Raw genomic sequence first — 25,882 nt, 5'->3', positions numbered from 1 at the left:
CCATTTCCAGCAGTTGACAAGAACGTGTGAGGAACAGTGGGGGGGGGGGGAAATAAACATGGGGAAATAGTTTTACTTTGTGTAATGACACATCCATGGGGCCGGATGCGTTGCATCCGAGAGTGCTAAAGGAGTTGGCGGATGTGATTGCAGAGCCATTAGCCATTATCTTTGAAAACTCATGGCGATCGGGGGAAGGTCCCAGATGACTGGAAAAAGGCTAATGTAGTGCCCATCTTTAAAAAAGGGAAGAAGGAGGATCCTGGGAACTACAGGCCAGTCAGCCTCACCTCAGCCCCTGGAAAAATCATGGAGCAGGTCCTCAAGGAATCAATTCTGAAGCACTTAGAGGAGAGGAAAGTGATCAGGAACAGTCAGCATGGATTTACCAAGGGCAAGTCATGCCTGACTAATCTAATTGCCTTCTATGACGAGATAACTGGTTCTGTGGATGAGGGGAAAGCGGTGGACATGTTGTTCCTTAACTTTAGCAAAGCTTTTGACACGGTCTCCCACAGTATTCTTGCCAGCAAGTTAAAGAAGTATGGGCTGGATGAATGGACTATAAGGTGGATAGAAAGCTGGCTAGATTGTCGGGCTCAACGGGTAGTGATCAATGGCTCCATGTCTAGTTGGCAGCCGGTATCAAGTGGAGTGCCCCAAGGGTCAGTCCTCGGGCCGGTTTTGTTCAATATCTTCATAAATGATGTGGAGGATAGTGTGGATTGTACCCTCAGCAAGTTTGCAGATGACACTAAACTGGGAGGAGTGGTAGATACGCTGGAGGGTAGGGATAGGGTACAGAGGGCCCTAGACAAATTGGAGGATTGGGCCAAAAGAAATCTGATAAGGTTCAACAAGGACAAGTGCAGAGTCCTGCACTTCGGACAGAAGAATCCCATGCACCGCTACAGACTAGGGCCCGAATGGCTCGGCAGCAGTTCTGCAGAAAAGGACCTAGGGGTTACAGTGGACGAGAAGCTGGATATGAGTCAACAGTGTGCCCTTGTTGCCAAGAAGGCCAATGGCATTTTGGGATGTATAAGTAGGGGCATAGCCAGCAGATCGAGGGACGTGATCGTTCCCCTCTATTTGACATTGGTGAGGCCTCATCTGGAGTACTGTGTCCAGTTTTGGGCCCCACACTACAAGAAGGATGTGGAAAAATTGGAAAGAGTCCAGCAGAGGGCAACAAAAACGATTAGGGGACTGAAACACATGACTTATGAGGAGCGGCTGAGGGAACTGGGGATGTTTAGTCTTCAGAAGAGAAGAATGAGGGGGGATTTGATAGCTGCTTTCAACTACCTGAAAGGGGGTTCCAAAGAGGATGGATCTAGACTGTTCTCAGTGATAGCAGATGACAGGACAAGGAGTAATGGTCTCAAGTTGCAGTGGGGGAGATTTAGGTTGGATATTAGGAAAAACTTTTTCACTAGGAGGGTGGTGAAACACTGGAATGCGTTACCTAGGGAGGTGGTGGAATCTCCTTCCATAGAAGGTTTTAAGGTCAGGCTTGACAAAGCCCTGGCTGGGATGATTTAGTCGCGGATCGGGCCTTATTGGAGCAGGGGGTTGGACTAGATGACCTCCTGAGTTCCCTTCCAACCCTGATATTCTATGATTCTATGATCGACTCCCAGTCTTTATTCAAGCCTAAGTTAATGGAGTACAGTTTGCAAATTAATTCCAATTCAGCAGTCTCTCATTGGAGTCTGTTTTTGAAGTTTTTTTGTTGTTATATTGCGACTTTTAGGTCTGTAATCAAGTGACCAGAGAGATTGAAGTGTTCTCCGACTGGTTTTTGAATGTTATAATTCTTGACGTCTGATTTGTGTCCATTTATTCTTTTACGTAGAGACTGTCCGGTTTGGCCAAAGTACATGGCAGAGGGGCATTGCTGGCACATGATGGCATATATCATATTGGTAGATGTGCAGGTGAATGAGCCTCTGATATTGTGGTTGATGTGATTAGGCCCTATGATGGTGTCCCCTGAATAGATATGTGGACACAGTTGGCAACAGGCTATGTTGCAAGGATAGGTTCCTGGGTTAGTGTTTTTGTTGTGTGGTGTGTGGTTGCTGGTGAGTATTTGCTTCAGGTTGGGGGGCTGTTTAGGGGGGCAGATTTTCAATAGGGCTCAGCTGTCACTAACTCCCACTGTTCTCAATGTGAGCTGATGGATGCTGAGCTGATTTGAAAATCTGGCTATTCCTTTAGGTGCCTAAATGGGAGCTGGTGAGTGCTAAGCACTTCTTAAAAATCTGTCCCATATCACTGAGGGTTGCTAATTATAGTAAACCGAAACGTGTATGTGGGTAATATCCTATATGTTTGACTATAACTTGGATATAGGATGGATCCCTAATTTACCATCACACTAGGCATTTTAATTTAAATTATGCTAATAGTGAGGATTAACTGCAGCTTATGATTCTAACATTTATTTTCATGCAAGTGAAATAATTTGTTCTTCCTGCCTTCTAGCTCTTTTTCTCCCCTTTTATTTCAGCTCTACAGTGTTTTGTAAAATAGGCTGGCCTGCAGTTTTGATGACATTCACGTCACCTCAGAAAATTGTTCTTGGGGTTCTATATTTAAAAAAAGAAACCAAAACGGCTGTTTTAAACATTTCTCATGATATGTTTTTATGGTGTTGAAATGATCTTCCAAAAACTCTGGCCTGGAACAGACCATGTCTTGTAATGCACAGCATGCAAAGGACATAAGGAGACTCGGTGCTGAATTTGTGCCTCTGTGGAGGGACTAGGCACTTGCATTCCTTGCACATGAGGACAGGGGGATTCCAGTGCTTCCAGGAGTGCTAAAAGCCTCATAGAGGGTGAGGAATATAATTTGTGACACAGAGCTGAGTCTGTAGCAAGAGACTCTATGTGCTACCTCTGCATTGCTAGCGACATTGTGCTCTTCCTGGTGCATAACCCCTCTACTCTCAAAATGCAGGCAGTGCCTTAAATCATGATCTCGCCTCTAGAAGTCTACAGTTGTTTCAGTTGTCAGATTTTAATGCAGGCTGACTTTTAAATGGGTAGTTTGCTATTGCATTCCTCTATATATCTTTTGAGTCCCTAATTTCCTGTATTTTTATGGAGCCTTTGACATTTCTAATGGTTTGCCTTTTCTCACTTTTTCCTTACAGCTGATATTATTTCTACAGTTGAGTTCAATCACACTGGAGAACTACTGGCTACTGGGGACAAGGGAGGTCGGGTTGTTATATTCCAAAGGGAACCTGAGGTATGTTTGTTACTGCTTCCCATCGTAATTGCTTGCTAAGCTTTTTTTTACACTGCTGAGATCTAATAGATTTTTTGAATGCTATCAAGAATAACAAAAATGGAATGTTACTTATTTTGAGAAGGGTGGGAGGTAAGTGTCACTCCATGGAGCATTCTGTTAATTGCTCTATTGTGGAGATCACAGATCTTGGCTGAGAAAACGGGGTGAAATCCTTGCCCTGTTGAAGTCAAGGGCAAACCTCCATTGACTTCAGTGGGACCAGAATGTCATCACCCAAGGTGTTTTGCCATAGGGATTGTGTGACAAAGGGGCCTCAGAAAAGAGTCTCATTCAAAAGTATGTTATTCTTTCAGCCTGTAATATTTAGGTTCAATTAGGTGAATATAGGAAGATAAGAGTCTTAATTCTGAATTTCCCTGCTATTCCTAGTTGCTATCCAAGGCCAACAATTGAAGCACAGAAATTCTAAGTTAAGGAAAAGCTGTTTTTGTTTTTTGTCTCTTGTTTAGTCTGAAATTCAGTTAAGGTTCCATGAACAATCTTAGCTCTGCATTTAGTAGCAACCACACCACACAGTCTATAACATCCCTCCTATGGTATCTTTTGCTCTTCCTTTTCAAATTCTGTTCACCTTCCCTTGTATCATAACTATTGAATAAGTAGTGTCATACCCTGCCCGGTTTTATTCTGGAGAATGATGTACACTGTCATCTCAACCAGTATTTGGCCAGTGGAGGGGGTTAGCCAGAAGACTTGGTTATATATGAGTACTTCAGTCTCAGATGCACACTGAGGGGGAGAATTGCAGTCTGTGTACTCTGTAGAGACAGGATGGATTGGACAGATTTGTATTTGGTGGCTTTGCTTGGTGGCTTATTAGGTAGATAGTGAAAGTTGGCTGGTGAATCTTGGCGTGATTCTCACCTATTTACACCCACTTTACAGTCCCCTTACACTGCCAGAGAGTGTTCATGAGAATCAGACCTTCTGTGTTGCGGAAGGACTGTGAAGGTGTTGTGACTGTCCTGTAATGGGGACCTGCGAGGGGAGAGGACAGCTCTTTCTTTGGTTTGTACAGGAACGATGAGAAGTAAGGAGTGTACAGTAGGCTGATAAAAGGAGGATGGATTGGAGGAGGGTCTGTAGCTCCTCGTTGGAAGAATGTAGTTTGTACATTAGTATGGGGAAGTATGGATATTATCCTGGGGCATGTAGAAATGGAATGCAGATAAATTATGGGGTGTGGCTAAACATTTCCAGGAATGCAGGGAATGATCAGAGTTAAGGCTGCTTGTGAAAATTAAATTCTGAATTCCCAGATTGTCACATGCAATTTTTTAATAACCACAACATTTTACTAAGATTTTTACTGAAGTAATTCCTCTTTTGCATTCCTAATGATCTTAACAAAGGCTTTTGTCTGGGTATTGAACCTCATTTTAATGCCCATGAAAAACTATTGTATTTGTCACAGTAAAGCAATCTGTCAACAGCATGTTTTAAACTTAAAATAAAATATTTTCTAGGATTGTTATATTTATAATGGCTACTAGCTTTTACCTCAGTCAGCTCAGAAGCTGGAGATAAAATACTGACATCATCAGACACTTTTTTTTTCTCCATGTTCTTCACAGAGTAAAAATGAGCCTTACAATCAGGGGGAGTACAATGTTTACAGCACGTTCCAGAGCCATGAGCCTGAATTTGATTATTTGAAGAGTTTGGAGATAGAGGAAAAAATTAACAAAATCAAGTGGCTACCACAGCAGAATGCAGCCCACTCCCTTCTGTCAACCAATGGTAAGATAGAAGAACCAGTACAGGAAGTATCAACATTCTGCTCTGGCCCATTCCAACCCTGCTAGTCTCTCTTGCCCACTATTTCCCAATCTCATTTAAAATTAAATTTGCATTTCAGTAGTTTCCAGTTTCAGAGTCTACTAAGAAAAATTGTTACATGGATTTTGATATTTACTATTTGTAAGTTTTATTCATGTTCACAGATGAGGATTCCTATCTGAGTGTTCATGAGGCATTTAGGGATGGAGAACCGTGAAATTTTTCGGTGACCAAACAGAAAAATCATTTGTTCAGCTCCACTTAAGGAGCCATCTACTTTTGCTAGTAATATGCAGTTCTGTTTGGAAAAGCAACTATGCGAAAATGAGACCTTCGTACTCAATAACTATGCTATGTATGTGTATGCAGAACTATATCTGCTGACTTAAGTTAAAAAAAAGGGGGGGGGGTTAATGCTTTTTACTCCTGTTAGCCCTTCAGAACCAATTCAGCTGAGAGAAAGATGGATTACATTTCCTTCTAATGCATTATCAACAGAATTGTTTACTAAGTTCCAAACAGTTACACTTGGGTTTGCACAATAGAGACCTAGTGATACTGATCCTTCTTTGCAAAATATTTAGAACTCTTCAGATGAAAAGTGGCATATAAGAACTAACTAAGGGATTTTAAAGGTGTCATTGTGGGAATAATCTGAAAGCATAGAGTTGCACGAGGGTCATTGAGGAGATAATTTGACTTCCTGGCCCTTCATTACCATTGATGATGCATGACATGGGTAAAAGCCAGCTTGATTCTCAGATGCCAGGTTGAGTTGACAGCACTCTGATGTAAAAAATGTTTTACTTGTAAAACTGAGCAAATTTAGAAATCACTGACAGATAATAAACATGGAATACCATAATGCCATCTTAGACAATTGCTTTTCAGAACAGAACTGCTCTTTAAGGCAAGGTCATTAATTCTACTCAAGGTTTACAACAATAAAACAATATTCACAAATTAGAACATTAATGTCTAATAATTGATCAGTGGTTCTCAGTCTTCTTGCCTTGGGACTGGGTTTTTAATACATAAACCTTTTTTGTGTACCCTGACATAATACACAATTCTTGGTATTATATTAATTATTAAGGGCCAATGGGAGCTGCATTGATGCATCCAAAAGCAGAATATACCGTAGAATCATATAATGTCAGGGTTGGAAGGGACCTCAGGAGGTCATCTAGTCCAACCCCCTGCTCAAAGCAGGACCAATCCCCAATTTTTGCCCCAGATCCCTAAATGGCCCCCTCAAGGATTGAACTCACAACCCTGGGTTTAGCAGGCCAATGCTCAAACCACTGAGCTATCCCTCCCCATAGCAAGTGTGAAAAATTGGGACTTTTTTTTTTTTTTTTTTTTTTTTTTTTTTTTGCAGGGAGGTATAATTGTGTATATAAGACAAAGTCCCTAATATCGGGATGGTCCTGATTATATCAGGACATCTGGTCACCCTAAATGTGTCACATCTCTTTATGCATGTGGAATGGTTTTACTATCTCTTTTCCTTTTGGCAGCTGACATGAAACAGATCTTTAAAAGCTAGCTACAGTAACGGCTAAATTTATCATTCACAAAAGAAACATGTCATTTGAAAGTTCATTTCTGTACATCTCCCTAGTCTCAAATATCGTTCCTTATTCAAACAAGTTTAACAAAAGAATCCTATTTTAATATAGGCAGAAGTTGATTCTCTGTTTTGGAAAGCAAACCCTGTTACTTCCATTCTGAAATATTTTTTTAGAAACCTCGGGAAATACATGGGGCTCAGTCCTCGGCTCTACCGAGTTTAAACTTAGTACAAACTCTAAGTCACCTTCCTGCTTCCCCGATCGTGGGCTTGCTGGTGGGTTTTGAAATGAGCTGTCTCAGGGCTGCCCTAAGTTACCCTGGTTGCAGCCAGACACTCAGCCAGCCAAAGATTCGGCAAAATATTATGTGCTCTGCTCTGCCCCTTCCCAGCTCAGGCACAACCCTGACATGCCTCCTGTGAAGAGGAGAGTGGGGGGAATACAGGTGGCATAGTCCTGAATATGCGTGGTTTGGACACTCAAAGATACCTCTGTATTGGGGGAATCCTTCGCTGCCCCTTTAGGGCAGTTTCTCATTGCTTGGCACTGGCGTCACTGAGGACTGAGCCCATGGTATTTGTAGAGGATGGTTTAGTCGGTAGGGCAGCAGCCTAGAATTCAGGAGACCTGGCTTCAGTTCCCTACTCTGCCACTCCTGTGTGACTTTGACCGTGTTATTCCCTACCTCACAGAAGAGTTGCGAAGATACATTTATGATTCTGAGGTGTTCGAGTACTTCAGAAGTGGGGGACATGTAAATACCTTAGACCAACAGCAATTGGTTATTGTTCAGACATTTTTTTCTGAATCCAGTACTTGGATGCAAAATTAAAATAAAGCAGATCTAGAAAATAATGTTTAGAATCTAAAGCATGGTCAGAAAAGTGAGTGTGTAAAAATAGCATCTAATTATGCAGCAGATCTTCTCCCACAGAGCAAATTCTACCCACAGATACAGATGTGTAGCTCCCACTGAATTAAATGGAAGACACACCCATGGATCTGAGGTCTGAATTTGGTCCCACATGTCTTCACATCATATTTGCTTCTAACAGAAACCAATTTTCAGTACAGCAAACCCTTCAGGGGCTACACAGCTATGGGAGAGGGAGTTGGATTCTTTCCAGTTCACATATCACAGCAAAATCATCAGCTAAGTTCTGATTGCAGCATCTTTATTAATGGAGACAGAAGGACCCCACTGTGACTTTCAGTCCCAGTGTGGGCTAGCGGTGCTTGCAGTCAGCAAAATTGAAGTTTGACTTGTAAACTGAGCTAATTAGATATTATAATAACAAATCATTGTGTTTCATTGATCATTCTTTGCACTATGGGGGCCAATTTCTGACTGAGTTACATCAAATAGCTCAGAATTTGGCCTATACAAAGCCTTTCATCTGAGGATTTCAAATTGCTTTCCAGACACTAATTAATTTAAACTTCACAACACTCCTGAGACTGAATGAATATGGAACCTCACAATGCCATTTCTACAGTCCCTTTTCAAAGCATGTTGACTCTTTGAATATTTAAGGATGTTGCGAGTCCAGAGGGCATACACATGGAGAAGACAATAAGCAAATATGATCTATTTAACCATTAAACAAGCAAGTTTTCCTGCAAAAATTGATGTGCTAATCAATAGAGGTCAAATCCTACCATGAAAGAGATGCATCTAATGTTGTTTCTTCTAATGGTGTGTATTGGCTTTAATAGTGAAAAGTGAAAGTTGGATTGATTGCATCATTACATTTTTAAAAACTTATGAATAGCATGGTAGATAGGAATTTTCATTGAACTGTACACACTTCATAAGAAATCTGACTACAAGCCACAAAGAAAACTAACTTGCCAAAAGGAAACACAAAGTGTTGCAATTGTAACATATATTTGATGTTAACTAGGTACAGCTGCTCAAATATAGGTTGATATAACTAAAGTCATAGACTGTAACTGTTCAATGTTAGGATTTTTGTTGCATGAGGGTTAATGGGTGAATCAAAACTTTTATGTAAGCTACATCATAGCTATAATGCAGTTCGTTTTCTTTTCTGGGAGAGGTAGGTTAATTGATTTTAAAGCAAAGTTAAACACACTACAGAAATGAAATGTGACCACTTTTTTTCCTATCAGATTGTATTCTTTTTAGGGATTGTGTGTAACAATGGTGCAGTCTACATGAGTGGGCAATGCCCTTTAAAGTCTGTCTTGTTGTTGTTGATTTTGCCTCTTTTTAACACTGCCATACTCGTCCTGGCATGTTTTGTCACGCCAGCAGTACTCTTTGGAGGGGTGCAATGAATTTGGGCACTGCAACAGACACTATTACTATTAGATCACACACATTGGAAGCTCAGATCAGAGCCATGATCCCCCAGCTTCAAAAAAAAAGTACAGGCCTTTACCACTTGAACTGAAGGGATTGTTCCTCAGCTGACATAAGTGGTAGGTCCCATAGCCTATGTAGGAGCCAGCCACTAGAGAACAGCATAAGTCATGCACACCCAGCCAGTGCATTCGGAGGAAGGGTTTGAAATGGTTATCAACTCCCAGAACATTAGTGTCCTTTTTCCTCCCCACTCCTCTGCCTCATACCCATCCCAGTGTGATACCTCTCCTTTAGAATTTTCTCTCTGTATCTCCCTGCTGCTGTTCTTCTGTCCGTGCCCCCTCTTGGAGAGGGGGAACTCCCAAATATAGCCTCTGTCCTTCCCTGGTCTTTTCTCTGCATGAGCCTGTGAGGTTAATAAGGTTAATAATAATAAGTTTCTGCCTATTCTTGCAGCAGGCCGTTCATCAGCTAGACAACCCATCCACCGAATACTCCTATGGCATTGCTTCTGAATATCCCAGCAAACTGGACCAAGCTGCACGGCTGTGTACATTTCATGGGGGAGGGACATAGGTTCTCAAGTGTGTGCATTCCACAGTGAGCAGTTTAGGTCCACTCCCCCTATTAAGTGTGGAGCAGAGCTATGAGAGCAGTTTCTGCTCACTTTGTTAGCAGGCAAAAACAGGATAAGTCACTTGTAGATTCAGTAAACCTTTCATGAGTCAGCAGTTTTGCAGTTAGAAAAGTGGGTCTGAGTTGCGAAATTGAGTTTAGGTAAGTGCTCTGTTTTGGTAATGTTTCTTATCTTAAAGGTGAGTAACAGAGTTCAAAGTCTCCTGGCTAATAGCAACTCTGGTTTCTTTTTTTAAAAGATAAAACTATCAAATTATGGAAAGTTACTGAACGAGATAAGAGACCAGAGGGATACAACTTAAAAGATGAAGAAGGGAAACTTAAAGATCTGTCTACTGTAACATCACTACAGGTGAGCTACTGGGCTCTGTGAGAATTCTTTGTCCAATGTCCAGTTGATTCTCTCACTGATAAAGTATATGCTCTTGGGCCCTACTTCTGCAAAAGATTTAAGCACATGCATAACTTCACTCATGTGAGTAGTCCTATTTGCTGGATTGGAGCTTTAGGTCCTAAAATATTGTCTTGAATCCCTGATTTCTCTCAGCAGTAAATATTTTATAGTGTAGTAACCTCCATGAAAAACGTGTAAAAAAAATTACCATCAATTTATTCTAGCTAGTCAAATTGTAAACTCTTTGAGGCAGGGACCATCTTTGTTCTGTGTTTGTACAGGGCCTAGCACAGTGGGTTTCTGGTCCATGATTAGGCTGCTGGGTGCTATGATAATACAAATAAAAATGATAATAATATATGTAAGCAGGTCTATGCATATCTAGCATTTGTTTTCAAAGACTTAATTTATTATGGATCAGAAAAATTATAGCCTTTTTGTCACTTGACAGTTCTTGATGAGGCATAAAGCAGTGAAAGAAATACAGTAAATTATTAAAAATGGGGTTATATTTCATTCCCTGCACTATGCTGAGTTCTCAACATATACACAAAAATTACTTTAAAAATTAATATTTAATATTTTTGTAGGTGCCTGTATTGAAACCTATGGATTTGATGGTAGAAGTCACCCCCAGAAGAATCTTTGCTAATGGTCACACCTATCATGTCAACTCAATTTCTGTCAACAGCGACTGTGAGACATACATGTCAGCTGATGATCTCAGGATTAATCTCTGGCACCTAGCAATCACGGACCGGAGTTTCAGTATCCTTTATTATGATTGTTTGTTCCACTGTTATTCACACTCAGAGGGCTTTTTAAAAATCTATTTTAAAATGAAATGCATATTTTAACATTCATTTTTATTTTAAAAATGCATCCCCCATCACAGTCTCTGGGAGTATTTGTAACAGATAAATACATAATTTTACATTATTTTAGGCGGTAAAGTTGGTTACCAGTTCAAATCACCAGGGTATTTTGATAGATAATTACCAACCTCCAAGTTGATTAGTGTCTAGTTACTGACAGTCTGAATGATCACTCATCATCTGACTAGGCTACCTTATTCCCCCATCTCCCACAGACTTTTTATTCTGAGTTGCTCCTTAGTGGGTGAAAAGGGTTTTCAGAATTGACAGTCTTTACTTCTGCATGCTGACCCCTATGAGAAACACTGAATGAGAGATGGTCATACCAGGTCTCTCTGTGACATGCCTGGCCTGCCTGTGTCACAGACCCCTTCCTCCCAGTTTTCACCAGCAGCTGCATCTATCTATAGTGCTGGCACAGTGCTGTGCATTATGGGGTATTCTAACCATTTGACACGGCACCACCTGCAGTGCAGCAGAGTGGGAAGGGGAAATCAGCCTGGAGGAAGATGATGTAGAGAGGAAAGGTTGACATTTTCCTGGAGAGGGAAATGTAGCCCAGACTAAAGTGTCTGTATTGTGTGGACTGTAAAAGGACCATTAAGGGGAGGCACAAACTACTTTGAGGTCAGGACAGAATGCTGGGTCAGCCTGTCCTGCATTACTGCATTCTTATAATTAAGAACATAAGAATGGCCATACTGGGTCAGACCAAAGGGCCATCCAGCCCAGTATCCTGTCTACCAACAGTGGCCAATGCCAGGTGTCCCAGAGGGAGTGAACCTAACAGGTAATGATCAGTGATCTCTTTCCTGCCATCCGTCTCCACCCTCTGACAAACAGAGGCTAGGGACACCATTCCTTACCCATCCTGGCTAATAGCCATTAATGGACTTAGCCTCCATGAGTTTATCCAGTTCTCTTTTAAACCCTGTTATAGTCCTAGCCTTCACAACCTCCTCAGCCAAGGAGTTCCCCAGGTTCACTGTGCACTGTGTGAAGAAGAACTTCCTTTTATTTGTTTTAAACCTGATGCCCATTAATTTAATCTGGTGGACTCTAGTTCTTATATTATGGGAACAAGTAAATAACTTTTCCTTATTCACTTTCTCCACACCACTCATGTTTTTATATACCTCTATCATATCCTCCCTTAGTGTCCTCTTTTCCAAGCTGAAAAGTCCTAGCCTCTTTAATCTCTCCTCATGTGGGACCCGTTCCAAACCCCTAATCATTTTAGTTGCCCTTTGCAGAACCTTTTCTAATGCCAGTATATCTTTTTTGAGATGAGGGGACCACATCTGTACACAGTATTCAAGATGTGGGCGTACCATGGATTTATATAAGGGCAATAAGATATTCTCCGTCTTATTCTCTATCCCTTTTTAAATGATTCCTAACATCCCATTTGCTTTTTTGAGTGCTGCTGCACACTGCATGGACGTCTTCAGCGAACTATCCACGATGACTCCAAGATCTCTTTCCTGATTAGCTGTAGCTAAATTAGCCCCCATCATATTTTATGTATAGTTGGCGTTATTTTTTCCAATGTGCATTGCTTTGCATTTATCCACATTAAATTTCATTTGCCATTTTGTTGCCCAGTCACTTAGTTTTGTGAGATCTTTTTGAAGTTCTTCACAGTCTGCTTTGGTCTTAACTATCTTGAGCAGTTGAGTATCGTCTGCAAACTTTGCCACCTCACTTTCTCCAGATCATTTATGAATAAGTTGAATAGGATTGGTTCTAGGACTGACCCTTGGGGAACACCACTAGTTACCCCTCTCCATTCTGAGAATTTACCATTTATTCCTACCCTTTGATCCCTGTCTTTTAACCAGTTCTCAATCCATGAAAGGATCTTCCCTTTTATCCCATGACAATTTACATAAGAGCTTTTGGTGAGGAACCTTGTCAAAGGCTTTCTGGAAATCTAAGTACACTATGTCTACTGGATCCCCCTTGTCCACATGTTTGTTGACCCCCTCAAAGAACTCAAATAGATTAGTAAGAAATGATCTCCCTTTACAGAAACCATGTTGACTTTTGCCCAACAATTTATGTTCTTCTATGTGTCTGACAATTTTGTTCTTTACTATTTTTTCAACTAATTTGCCCGGTACTGACGTTCGACTTACCAGTCTGTAATTCCCAGGATCACCTCTATAGTCTTTTTAAAATATTGGCATTACATTAGCAATTTTTTACAATTTTTTAAAGTATTAATGCAGGTGAAATGCTATTTCTGTGGGTGTTTATATAAGTCTGTGAGAATTGGAAGTGAAGGCAGTGATCTGTCAGCAGAGGATCTCTGTGAGGAGTTACATATCTACCAACAAAGGGAAGTTTGGGATGATTTCCTTGTTCTTTGATGGAGTTACACCCTCTCTCTTCATACTAAATCATCTGTGGGGCCTAATCTAAAGTCAGTGGGTAGACTCCCATTAGCTTCAGTGTGCTTTAGAGAAGGTCCTTATTTTTTGGTTTGTTTTTGTTTTGGAATGGACCAGATTGCACCAAATGGCAGGTGCAATATAAAATGCCCCCAGAGAAGATATCTCCAACTCCCATTTAGGCCTTCATCCCCCAGACCCTCTTCAGATTAGGCACGCTGAATTGTATCCTGAAAAACCAACCTACTCAAAGACTGTGTTGCAGGAAAAATATAAGCAAAGCGCAGCTCCATCCGAATTTGATTTCCAAGCACTGCCACCTCCCTCTTTGATTATGGTTATGAGAGTACATTTTTGTTTAAATGGAAAAAATAATTCCCCTGTCCACCGGCCCTCCTCTATGCAATACGTGCACCTCTACTGCATTTTGTTTATTACAAGCAAAAAGGGAAAATGTTGATGGAAAGCCCTTGCTGAAGTGTTGGCATCGCATCACAAAATTATAATGCAGTCTGTTATTACAAATCCCCAATAAAAGAATAGGGAGCCCATGCATCCCATCCCCTGCAATAATTGTGTTTGAATACAAAAACAGGGTTAAATATCATTAAGGCTGTGACACTAGATGACAGAAGCCAGGATATAGAATCCAATGGAATTATCTGGCATCTGTCAGTTTCTGTCACAGCTTCTCTATTATTCAAACATTTTTCATTCAATTTTCTTTTTAAAGTCTTTTCTATTGTTCTCTGGTTGGGAGGTTAATTTCCATCGCTCGGGAGAATGAGAGACTGATTGCACTGCCTGGAGCCTAGCATTGTGTTGACAATTTCTCTGCATACTTCCCCACATGACTCTGCCTCCATGCATCAATCCAGAGATAGTCAAATTGTGCCAGATAGTCTGGCGTCTTTATTATATGGTTATATGTTTACTAAGGGTTTAATTCATATACCATTAAAATCAATTAACATATTTACAACCGCTTTAATGAGAGTTAGCTCAGGCCCAGTAGAACTAGGGAGAGAGGCCCATTTCAGTGGAAGGTAGAAGCCTAAATACCTTTGAGGATCTGAGCCAAAATTTCCAGACTTGGTTACTTAAAATAAGGCATCTAAATCCATATTTAGGCACTTAAATAAAAGGGGCCTGATTGTTCAGAGTTGCTGAGCATGTAACATTTCTCTTTGAAGGTATTGTGGTTACATCATGGATGAATTTGGTCCTTACTTTCTACCAGACAAATAGGAGTGACTAGAAAGTACTGGATATAAACCTAAGCCAGCCCAGCACCAGGCCCCTCCAATCTTTCCCTCAAGTTTGGGAAAATTTGAGCTTTGCCACTAGCCCCTCTGCCTTCCTCTCATGGCTGTACTTGTGAGAGGACAAAGGAGCAGGAACTTCCTGGAAATAGTCCTCTAGAGGGGACAAGAGTTTGGGGCACTGAATCCCAGGGACTTATCAGGGGTTTCCTTCTCCTCCTGCCTCCTTCAGGACCTAGACTGCCATTAGCTGTGTCCCTGTGTGGCTACTCCTAGCTCTATTAACTCGATCCTGAGTTCCATTTGGAAATGGGGGCTCTGCAGAGGACATTGCCACAGAGCATAGCTGGGTCCCCTGCTGCATGCCCTCTTCCCATTAAAACCCTGTGGAGGCCCTTTCGTGAGGACCCCCACTGGAGAGGCATCTGCAGGAGAGCTGTCCTCTGCTCCCCCTTATTCTAACCCCTGGTTATTCCATAATTGCCAGTTATGTGGTTTCTTCTTTCCACCTTCCTTTGAAGTATCTGTTTCTGGCCACTGTTAGAGGCAGGATCCAGGGTTATGGAGCACTGGTCTGATCCAGTATAGCGGTATTGGTGTTCTTATGTAGAGTATTCAGGACAGTTACTCTGCATAATCAAAAATATGTAGGAAAGACATTAACTGCATTGCTAATGGCAATCCTTTGTGTTACATCAAGTCTGGTGTAAAGGATACAGAATTCCAACACAAATGTCTTGGTTAACTTTTAAAATAACCTAAACGTTAATTATATTTAAATATGTCCAGATTGATTTTTTTTAGGCGATTTCCCATGCTAAAAGCGTGAAGACTAAATATCAGCCCCGAGTGAATTTCTAAATCCAAGATATCTGTAAATCCCTGAAAATAGAAGCGTTACAATGAAAGTAGTGATATAATCAGAACTTACATGGTCCGAGTATGGTCCCGGATAATATTTCACATGTATGTACAGCTTTATCTACAGATCCTTTATACATATTAATTCATCCTCACAACAGCCTAAGAGAAAGGAAAAAAGTATTTTACCCCCTTTTTAGAGATGGGTTAAGTGAGGCAGAAATGTTAAGTGAATTGCCTAAGAGAGACCACCTTATTTTAGATTTCAGCATCATTAAATCTCAGTACAGCTGCCCTCATTATAAAAAACAACTTGGTTTCAGTTTTCAAAAATGCTTGGCCCTCCAAAGATACATCATAAAATCCATGGGGTGTGTGTGTGTGTATTTGTGAGGGTGCCTGAATGGTCAGAAAAAGCTGAAAGACAGACTGTTCTTATGACATAACTTCCTGCATGTCTCAGAGACAGAACAGTTTGAAAGCAAGGCTGTTTGAGATTTAATACCATCATTCAGGAGTTTAGCATTGCTATTCCTCTGTATTCACTTACTGCTGTGAGAGCTGTGTTACATGCATCCACAAACCCTCACAGCAAAATATTTACAGATAATTGATGATGTTCTTAGAGTTTTTAGTTGAACCATTGATTTAATCCTTACAACACGAAACGATTCCCTGATAGAGCCTCCAGTTTCCAGGTGTACTCGGTTAGTGGGGTGGGGGGAACCGAGTACATTTCTAAGAAGTAGTTGGGGTATGGAAAAGTTCCTGCATGTGGGAGGCAGGATGGCTTGGGACTGTTGTTTGTATGGATTGCAGTGGGAGGGGTCTTGCAACTTGGAGACAGGCTGGCATGAGTACAGGTAGTGAGAGACATTAGGCAATGGTTGGGCTTGGAATAGATTAAAGGGACTGAAGAGACTCTGGCAAATGGAAAGGGGAAGAAGCTGAAGTGTACAGTCCCAGCAGATAGTGGATTGACTCCTGCAGCTGGACAGTGGCTGGATGGGAATATTCATTAAGGGGAGCTGGTTGGTTCAGCCTCGGAGCGGGGCTGCTCTGAAGTACCTTTTAGGGTAGGAGTTGCATAATGAAGTTGAATTAGCTGTAGATGACCCCCATCATGGTGGTAAAAGAAGGATAAGACAACTGGAAGAGGTGGTCTTAGATCTGCGTCAGTCTGTAGAGAGAATATTTTTTGTCCATACAGTTACCCAGCCTGCATATGCATTTGTGCAGGTGCACCTGTCTCCATGAGATTTCGGTCTGGCACATTAAGGAGTAAGGAACCAATAACTAGATGTCATTCTGCCTGCCTTTCCATTCTGCAGAAAACAGTCATCTCTGATATAAAACTGTCTGGTTTTTTAGGTGGATTGTGTCTTGGTAAAGCATGAGGTGTTGCATGATGCAGTTAGGACCAGGCACATTAAGAGAAGAAATTCTGCCAAGCATAAAGTTTAAATTATAAATTAATACCACTGATTAATTAATAAATTAATAAATGATTTGGCAGCGATACATCTTTGGCCTGGTCTACACTATGAGTTTATGTCGGATTTAGCAGTGTTAAATCCGAATTAACCCTGCACCCGTCCACACAACGAAGCCATTTTTTCGATATAAAGGGCTCTTAAAACCGATTTCTGTACTCCTTTCCAATGAGGGGATTAGCACCAAAATCGACATCGCCGTTTGGAATTAGGGTTAGTGTGGACGCAATTTGAAGGTATTGGCGTCTGGGAGCTATCCCACCGTGCACCATTGTGACCACTCTGCACAGCACTCTGAACTCGGATGCACTGACCAATGTACAGGAAAAGCCCCGGGAACTTTTGAATCTCATTTCCTGTTTGGCCAGGTGAGCTCATCAGCACAGGTGACCATGCAGTCCCAGAATCAAAAAAGAGCTCCAGCATGAACCAAATGGGAGGTAGTGGATCTGATCACTGGATGGGGAGAGGAATCCGTGCTATCAAAACTACGTTCCAAAAGACGAAATGCCAAAACATTTCAAAAAATCTCAGAGGCCATGAGGGACAGAGGCTACATCAGGGACGCAACACAGTGCCGCGTGAAACTTAAGGAGCTCAGACAAGTGTACTAGAAAACCAAAGACTCAAACGGACACTCTGGGACAGAGCCCCAGACATGCTGCTTCTACACTCAGCTGCATGCAATTCTAGGGGGGGCTGCCACCACTCCCCACCCCTGTCCGTGGACTCCGATGATGGGGTATTCTCCGCCATGCCTGATGACTTTGCAGATGGGGAAGATGAGGAGGAGGAGGACGAGCTTGGGGAGAGCACACAGTTCTTCCCGACAGCCAGGATCTTTTTATCACCCTGATTGAAATACCCTCCCAAACCATCGAAGCCGGAGAAGGGACCTCTGGTGAGTGTACCTTTTTAAATATAATACATGTTATAAAAGCAAGTGTTTTTTAATGATTAAGTAGCCCTGAGGACTTGGGATACATTCGTGCCAGTATTGCTATTGGAAAAGTCTGTTAGCGTGTCTGGGGATGGAGCGGAAATCCTCCAGTGACATCTCCAAAGGTCTCTGGGAAGAGCAGCCTTATTCCGTCCTCCATGGTAGGACACTTTACCACACCATGCTAGTAGCAAGTAATCTGGTATCATTGCATGACAAAGCCTGGCAGTGTATGGTCCCGGTGTTTGCTGGCATTCAAGCAACATCTGTTCTTTATCTCTCTGTGTTATCCTGAGGAGAGTGATATCGTTCATGGTAACCTGGTTGAAATAGGGGAATTTAATTAAGGGGACATTCAGAGGTGTCCGTTCCTAGTGGGCTGTTTGCCTGTGGCTGAAAAGAAATCCTCCCTGCAGTTAGCCACGTGGAGGGGGGGCATTGGCGCTGGGCTGTTCACGTTTGGCTAGCAGGGATCTTCCCTGATACCAGCCAGGTGGTTGGGGGAGGAGTAAAGCGATCATCCCAGATAACTGGATGGGGGAAGGGGGTTAGTTTGGTTTCTGCTGCTGCACGTTAACAGGAAAACCGCAGCACTAAATGGCCAACTCAACGGGCTTTGCTTGGTATGGGAGAGGAGGGCGCTGCTGTTATGAAGGTTGCAGAAGCCGAAAGACTATGGCTTACCATGGCCGACTGCAAGCCAAATTCTGTTGCCTGGCACTGTGTGTGTGATCTCTAACACCAAAGCCGCAGACACTCAATATAAGATGCAAAATGCGACCAAAATCACATGTGCTATGTAATGTGAATAGTGGTGTTCACCATGAAAGAGTATAGCCATTGTTCTGTAAAATGTATCTTTTTAAATACTCCACTTCCTTTTTTTTCCTCCAGCAGCTGCAAATGTTTCAAGCCTCCCTCCTCCATCCCAAAGACTATCTCAGATAAGGCGGCGGAAAAAACGCATGCGCGATGACATGTTCTCTGAGCTCATGCAGTCGTCCAGCACCTACAGAGCTCAGCAGAATGTGTGGAGGGACACAATAGCAGAGTACAGGAAAGTGGCCGATGAACATGAGGAGAGGTGGCGGCAGGAAGATCAGAGGAGGCATGAGGCAACATTGGGGCTATTGCGGGATCAAACGGACATGCTCCGGTGTCTGGTGGAGGCTCATGAACGGCAGCAGGATCACAGACTGCCACTGCAGCCCCTGCTTAACCACCCTCCCTCCTCCCCAAGTTCCATAGCCTCCTCACCCAGACGCCCAAGAACGCGGGGGTGGGGAGGCTCTGGGCACCCAACCACTCCACCCCAGAGGACCGCCCAAGCAACAGAAGGCTGTCATTCAACAAGTTTTAAAGTGGCCTTTTCCTTTCCTCCTCCCCTCCTCCCACACCCCACCCGGGCTACCTTGTGAGTTCTCTCCCTATTTTTATAATCAATTAATAAAGAATACATGTTTTTTAAATGATAGTGACTTTATTTCCTTTGCAAGCAAGCTGTGATCAAAGGGGGGAGGGCGGGTGGCTTACAGGGAATGAGGCAACCAAGGAGGTGGGTTTTCATCAAGGAGAAACAAACAGAAGTGTCACATAATACCCTGGCCTAGAGGCAACCAAGGGGGTGGGTTTTCATCAAGGAGAAACAAACAGAAGTGTCCTGGCCAGTCATGAAACTGGTTTTCAAAGCTTCTCTGATGTGGAGCGCTTCCTGCTCTGCTCTTCTAACTGCCCTGGTGTCTGGCTGCACGTATTCAGCGGCCAGGCAATTTGCATCAACCTCCCACCCCACCATAAACGTCTCCCCCTTACTCTCACAGAGATTGTGGAGCACACAGCAAGCAGCAATAACAATGGGAATATTGGTTTCGCTGAGGTCTAAGCGAGTCAGTAAACTGCACCAGTGACCCTTTAAACATCCAAATGCACACTCTACCACCATTCTGCACTTGCTCAGCCTATAGTTGAACAGCTCCTTACTACTGCCCAGGATGCCTGTGTATGGCTTCATGAGCATTAAGGGGTAGGCTGGGTCCCCAAGGATAACTATAGGCATTTCAACATTCCCAAGAGTTATTTTCTGGTCTGGGAAGTAAATCCCTTCCTGCAGCCATTTAAACAGACCAGAGTTCCTGAAGACGCGAGTATCATGTACCTTTCCCGGCCATCCCAGGTTGATGTTGGTGAAACATCCCTTGTGATCCACCAGTGCTTGCAGCACCATTGAAAAGTAGCCCTTGCAGTTTATGTACTGGCTGCCCTGATGGTCCGGTTCGAAGATAGGTGTTCCGTCCATAGCCCCACCACAGTTAGGGAATCCCATTGCAGCAAAGCCATCCACTATGACCTGCACATTTCCCAGAGTCACTACCTTTGATAGCAGCAGCTCAATGATTGCGTTGGCTACTTGCATCACAGCAACCCCCACAGTAGATTTGCCCACTCCAGATTGATTACCGACTGACCGGTAGCTGTCTGGCATTGCAAGCTTCCACAGGGCTATTGCCACTTGCTTGTGAACTGTGAGGGCTGCTCTCATCTTGGTATTCTTGTGCTTTAGAGCAGGAGAAAGCAAGTCACAATGTTCCATGAAAGTGCCCTTCCACATGCGAAAGTTTTGGAGCCACTGGGAATCATCCCAGACCTGCAACACTATGCCATCCCACCACTCTGTGCTTGTTTCCCCGGGCCCAGAATCGGCGTTCCACGGCATGAGCATACCCCATTAACACCATGATCTCCAAATTGTGGGGGAACGCGGTTTTAGAGAAAAGTGTGTTCATGTCCTCATCACAGTGCTTCCGTCGCCTCCTCGTCTGGTTTTTCAGGTGCTGGTTCTGCATAAACTGCACGATAACGAGCAAGGTGTTTACAATGGTCATAACTGCTGTGGTGAGCTGAACGGGCTCCATGCTTGCTGTGCTATGGCGTCTGCTCCTGCTCGGGCAATCCAGGGAAAAGGACGCGAAACGATTGTTTGCCATTGCTCTGACGGAGGGAGGGGTGACCGACAACATGGTTTACAGGGAATTAAAATCAACAAAGGGAGTGGCTTTGTGAGAAACAGAATGGCCCCCTCAAGGATAGAACTCAAAACTGGGTTTAGCAGGCCGTTGATTTCACGGAGGGAGGGAGGAAGGGAGGAGAAAATGAATACAAAACAAATCTGGTCTATTGCTTGTTTTGATCCACTTCATCTATCGTTATACATCTTGCTGGCAGCAGACTGTGCAGTACGACTGCTAGCCATCATCATCTCCTGGGTGCTCGGCAGAAGACGGTGCAGTATGACTGCTGGCCATCGTCGTCTCCTGGCTGCTCATTAAAAGACAGTGCAGTAGGACTGCCGGCAGGACTGAATCGTCATGAGACAAAACTTAAAAGGGTAAAAGGGTAATGACCTGGCTGAGTCACTCCCATGTTTGCTCAGGTACCCCTGACCTCATCAAAGTCGGTAAAAAGAGCACCCTGGACTACATCGACGATGGCTACCAGTCATACTGCACTGTCTGCTGCCAAAAGGCAATGAGCTGCTGCTGTGTAGCAATGCAGTACCGCGTCTGCCAGCACCCAGGAGACATACGGTGACCGTTAGCTGAGCGGGCTCCATGCTTGCCGTGGTATGGCGTCTGCACAGGTAACCCAAGAAAAAAGGCGCAAAACGATTGTCTGCCCTTGCTTTCATGGAAGGAGGGAGGGAGGGAAGGGGGACCTGACGATATGTACCCAGAACCACCCGCGACAATGTTTTAGCCCCATCAGGCACTGGGATTTCTACCCAGAATTCAAATGGGTGGCAGAGACTGCGGGAACTGTGGGATAGCTACCCACAGTGCAATGCTCCGGAAGTCGACGGTTGCCTCGGTACTGTGGACGCACTCCGCCGACTACATGCACTTAGAGCATTTGTGTGGGGACACACACAATCGACTGTATAAAAACGCTTTCTACAAAACCAACTTCTATAAATTCGACCTAATTTTGTAGTGTAGACAAGGCCTATGTCTTACTCTTTCCCTCTGATGCAGCTCTGCTACATATAATGAACTACATTCTGTTTGCCCAAGAGGCTGGATGGGACAATGACACAAACAACAAATATAACAGAAGAGTTTCTGGACACTCGCACTCATCTGAACATCTTTATGGGCTGCATAAAAGAGCAGGAGAAGCAGTGGTATTCCATCAAGGCTATCAGCATAGCACCGATATGAGTTTTTTAAAAAGAAAGTAGGAAGGTTTGATTTGTAGAATTTTATTTGAAATTAAAATAAAATGGTTTGCCGCCATTATTTCAGGAGCTTTACAAATCAGTGAGAATTATTCATTTCTGTGAAAATAGAATCATAAGCCAATGTAGATCTTAGGCTTGTTTTCATTTTGGAAAATACTTTAAACCAATCTTGCAAAATTCAACGTGGATGCTTGCCTGAGACAAGTAATTTTTTGACAAGTAAGTAAAATATAATTGTTTTCATTAGCGTTATTTTCATTTTGGTGAAAGGCAGACAATTAAGTTCTGAGTAAGTTTTGCGTTTTGGCTGATACATTTCCATAAAATAATTGCAAGGCATCTTTAAACCTTTCTCTCTCTTTGCAAACCATACCTGGGTGCGGGCAGAATAAGTCATGCCTCAGAGGAATTTAGAATATCTTCTTCTTTCTTTGCTAAGAGGTTTAACATGTTTGTTTGCATGAGAGAGAGAGAGAGAGAGAGAGACTGCATCCTTAATTATACATATTCTGTACTGAGAAAGTACTGAGGCAGAGATTGCTACGTTTGTTAATGTTCTGTCTGAAATGGCTTAGCAGTATTGCCTATAGCTTGAACCTTTAGATAAATTATTTTGGATATGGTGAACAAGAAAATAGAACTGCTGGAAGCATACTGATAAGGCTTACTTTACTTCAGTAGCAATCTCTGGATGATCTAACCATACTAAATATTCTTTATGAGCATGTATTTGGATTGCTCACACAACTATGCAGATCATAGCACTTGAACTCCTTTCATTTCCTGGTAGCATGCTATTTCACTCCAGAGGCTGCCGTGGCATTGCTATGGTAACAACAGCCCCAGTTCCTATATGTACTTATCTTGACTAAAATACTCATTTCTCAGTCAGGTCAATATAGTCCAGGGTTATCCTGTTTTAATAAAAAAATTCCTTCTTTAATGTCCCAAAAGGGGTAAGTTAATTAGCAAATCACCATAGGCCCTTCTTATAATCTAATGTATTCCAGCATTTGAAGCATATCATGGATGGTCACATCATTAGGCTCTGTATCTTGTGGGAATTAATTTACTTTGGAAATATACAAAAAAAGCACAAAAATAGTTAGCCCCAAATAGCACTGCACACAAATGCATGATCTACTTTGTGGTAGGTACAATTGCATCTGAAAACTTCATTAACACAGTACACATACATACACATTGTTCTGTAATGGAGCCCCGAGGCTGAGGAATACCCACTCTTATAATACTGCCAGGCTTGTTTCCTTCAGTGCAGTGCTTTTGGATGCCTTTGGATGCAAGCTAATACACAGCATTCTCTTGACATTTTTGTGGTGCGGTGTGCTGACAAATTTGTGTCCTTGGAATGAGATAAGGTAGTTTCTATAAAAGTCTCCAAACGTGATGACTGTGCACAGACTATTTGCAGTGCATTTCTATTCCCATGGACAAATGCATTGTCATAAAGCCCCGCTTTCCTCACATGATCATTTATCTCATACAAATACTTTTAAGTTTGGGAATTATTATATAAAAATAATTTCTCATCTGCTGTTGGAAAGTACATAAAATCCATTTTTAATGCTTCCTTTAGTGCTGTAATCAAGGGCAGGCTGTGCCACTCTATCATGCATTTAAAGACATACTATAGCATGGGATATTCAGCCAGAAAAGCTGCTGCTGGCTGAATCTTGAGCCTTAATTTTGATTTTTATTTGTTCTGTTTCTCCCTTTCACTCTCTCACAATGTCTCTCTCATACACTCTCTTTCTGTCAAAGCATAAGTAAGTATCAGTCGGCAAGGCAAAAATCAAGGCTATAATTAGGAAGTAAAGAACTTGAGGCCCCACCAGCCACCTTATTCCCTAGGGTCTGGCACACATCCAAAATTGGAGCACCCTTAGTAGAATTTGAGTTGAAAAACTTCAATTAATTCAGCTGGACAACTAGGTTTTGGAACAGTGTAAGGCATCTATTGGTCTATTGCTTTCTGAGGTTACTGATCCTCCAAATGAAAATAAGAGTTGCCAATAGAAACCAGCAGAGACGAGGGGCCTGATCCAATGCCCATGGCTGTCAGTTGGAGGATTTCCAGATTCTAATAATAATTTCTACTAGAGCCTGTGACGCTTCCCTTCCGCCTACCAATAGTGATAGTGGGTACGTTTTGGGGGAGAAAGAACAAAACAAAAAACCAAGCCAAATTTTAAAAAGTGGAAATAGAAAGTAAATACCAGCCATCACGGCTCACTTAATCACTGAGAGACATACTTTTCCTCATTTTTTGTAGAAACTGTAACCTCTTTGGGGCAGAGGCTTTTTCTCCTTAAATATTTGCTAAGTGCCTTCGAGCTGTACGTACACATATGACAGCAAAAGGTATTCAAGTTCCCAATTTATGCATATGTACAGCAGGTTCATCATTCTCATAGATTTTGAAGCCAGAAGGGACCATTAGATCATCTTCTCTGGCCTCCTGTATAACACAAGACATAGAATTTCACCCAGTTACCCCTGTATTGAACCCACATCTGAAAGTCCAATGAGAACAAGTATTCCTTCAATTCCTTCCACATGCAGAAGATGCAAAATGGGAAGAAGTTGTGAAAACCATTCAGGACAGAGATATCGTACAAAGGAATCTAGGGAGATAAGGAAACTGCAGAGATGTTAGAAAAACTACAATTCATCTTGGGAAAAAGCAAGCCAATACAGCTCTAGGAAAATAATAACTGAGTGTCATGATGTGCTGGGAATAATATTTCATTATTTGTCTGCTTCTGGGCCAACAATGGATATATTGTCAGGGATTTGTGTTTTTACTACAAGCAGAAGGAACTTGTGGTGTTGTTTTCTATGCAGTGGTGCAAGTATGGTGGTCTGGTCCGGTCCACCGTACCAGTAAGAGATTTATAGCTGGTACTCCATACTGGAAAGACACAGGAGGAGCAGAACTTGGGGCCGCTGGGCGACCCCACACCAGCAGCTCCTCCGGCACGGCTGTACCGCCCCCAGTCCCGCCCCCCAGCCTGTCCACGCAGCCGCATCTCCTGTCTGGGGTCTGTACAGCAGCCCCGCCAGAGGACAGGGCTGGGCATGGTACAGCCACACTGGAGGAGCTGCTGACATGGTCACCCAGTGGCCCCACATTCTGCTACTTTAGCCGCTGCGGTTCCAGAGAGCCCTGCGGTTCAGAATGTCGTCCTCCTGCTGTGCCGGAGATGAGCCCTCCCCCCAAAAGCGGGATGGATCATGGGGAGGGGACGGGGAGAGAATGGGGGCCCAAGGCTGGGGGGGAGGCATGGAGGAGTCACATGGGGGTCCCATGGGGAGGTCATGTCCCCCCCTTTAGCTGGTGCCCCTTTTTGTGTACTTCCCATGAGTGCAGCGTACCAGTAAGAAATGAATTCTACTTGCCCCATTGTTACTGTGTGACTACTGCAAGCCTTTAAATGGAGTAAAGTAGCAAATGTCTTGTTGCTGATCAAGATAAGTGGCTACATTGCTGATGCTTAGCATTGCATTGGAATGCCATGCTGCGTTCATGGACCAACAGCTCCCTAAACATCTTTATCTCACTTGAGGGCTGTCTTCTTCAGTTATTGTCTCCTGTACCCCCATAGTCCTAATTTCTTTACCCTGGCCACATGAAAAGCCGCCTTTCCAAAATGATCTGGGAGTTTGTTTAGCATTATATTTATTTTTTATGGATAATTTTCAATGAGAAAGTGGCTTAATTTTCAAAGATGCTGCAAATTCCCAGGTTACATTGATTTCATTAGGAC

At 42.8% G+C, this 25,882-nt stretch overlaps 1 protein-coding gene across 6 annotated transcripts in view; it reads left to right on the top strand.

The window, feature by feature from the left end:
• The window catches only part of PPP2R2C (protein phosphatase 2 regulatory subunit Bgamma), a 288,156-nt gene that overhangs the window by 193,507 nt on the left and 68,767 nt on the right, over window positions 1–25,882 (top strand). For all 6 annotated transcript variants that reach the window (XM_074951725.1, XM_074951720.1, XM_074951722.1 and 3 more), the window contains 4 exons: window positions 3,164–3,261; window positions 4,899–5,064; window positions 9,882–9,994; window positions 10,627–10,804. In XM_074951725.1, the coding sequence (XP_074807826.1) occupies window positions 3,164–3,261; window positions 4,899–5,064; window positions 9,882–9,994; window positions 10,627–10,804 (555 nt within the window). The remainder of the gene's footprint in view (window positions 1–3,163; window positions 3,262–4,898; window positions 5,065–9,881; window positions 9,995–10,626; window positions 10,805–25,882) is intronic.

This window comes from Natator depressus, chromosome 4, assembly GCF_965152275.1.
Source record: "Natator depressus isolate rNatDep1 chromosome 4, rNatDep2.hap1, whole genome shotgun sequence".
NCBI classification, from domain to species: Eukaryota; Metazoa; Chordata; order Testudines; family Cheloniidae; genus Natator; species Natator depressus.
The sequence above is the reverse complement of the archived record's forward strand: the minus strand, read 5'-3'. Positions and strand labels throughout refer to the sequence as shown.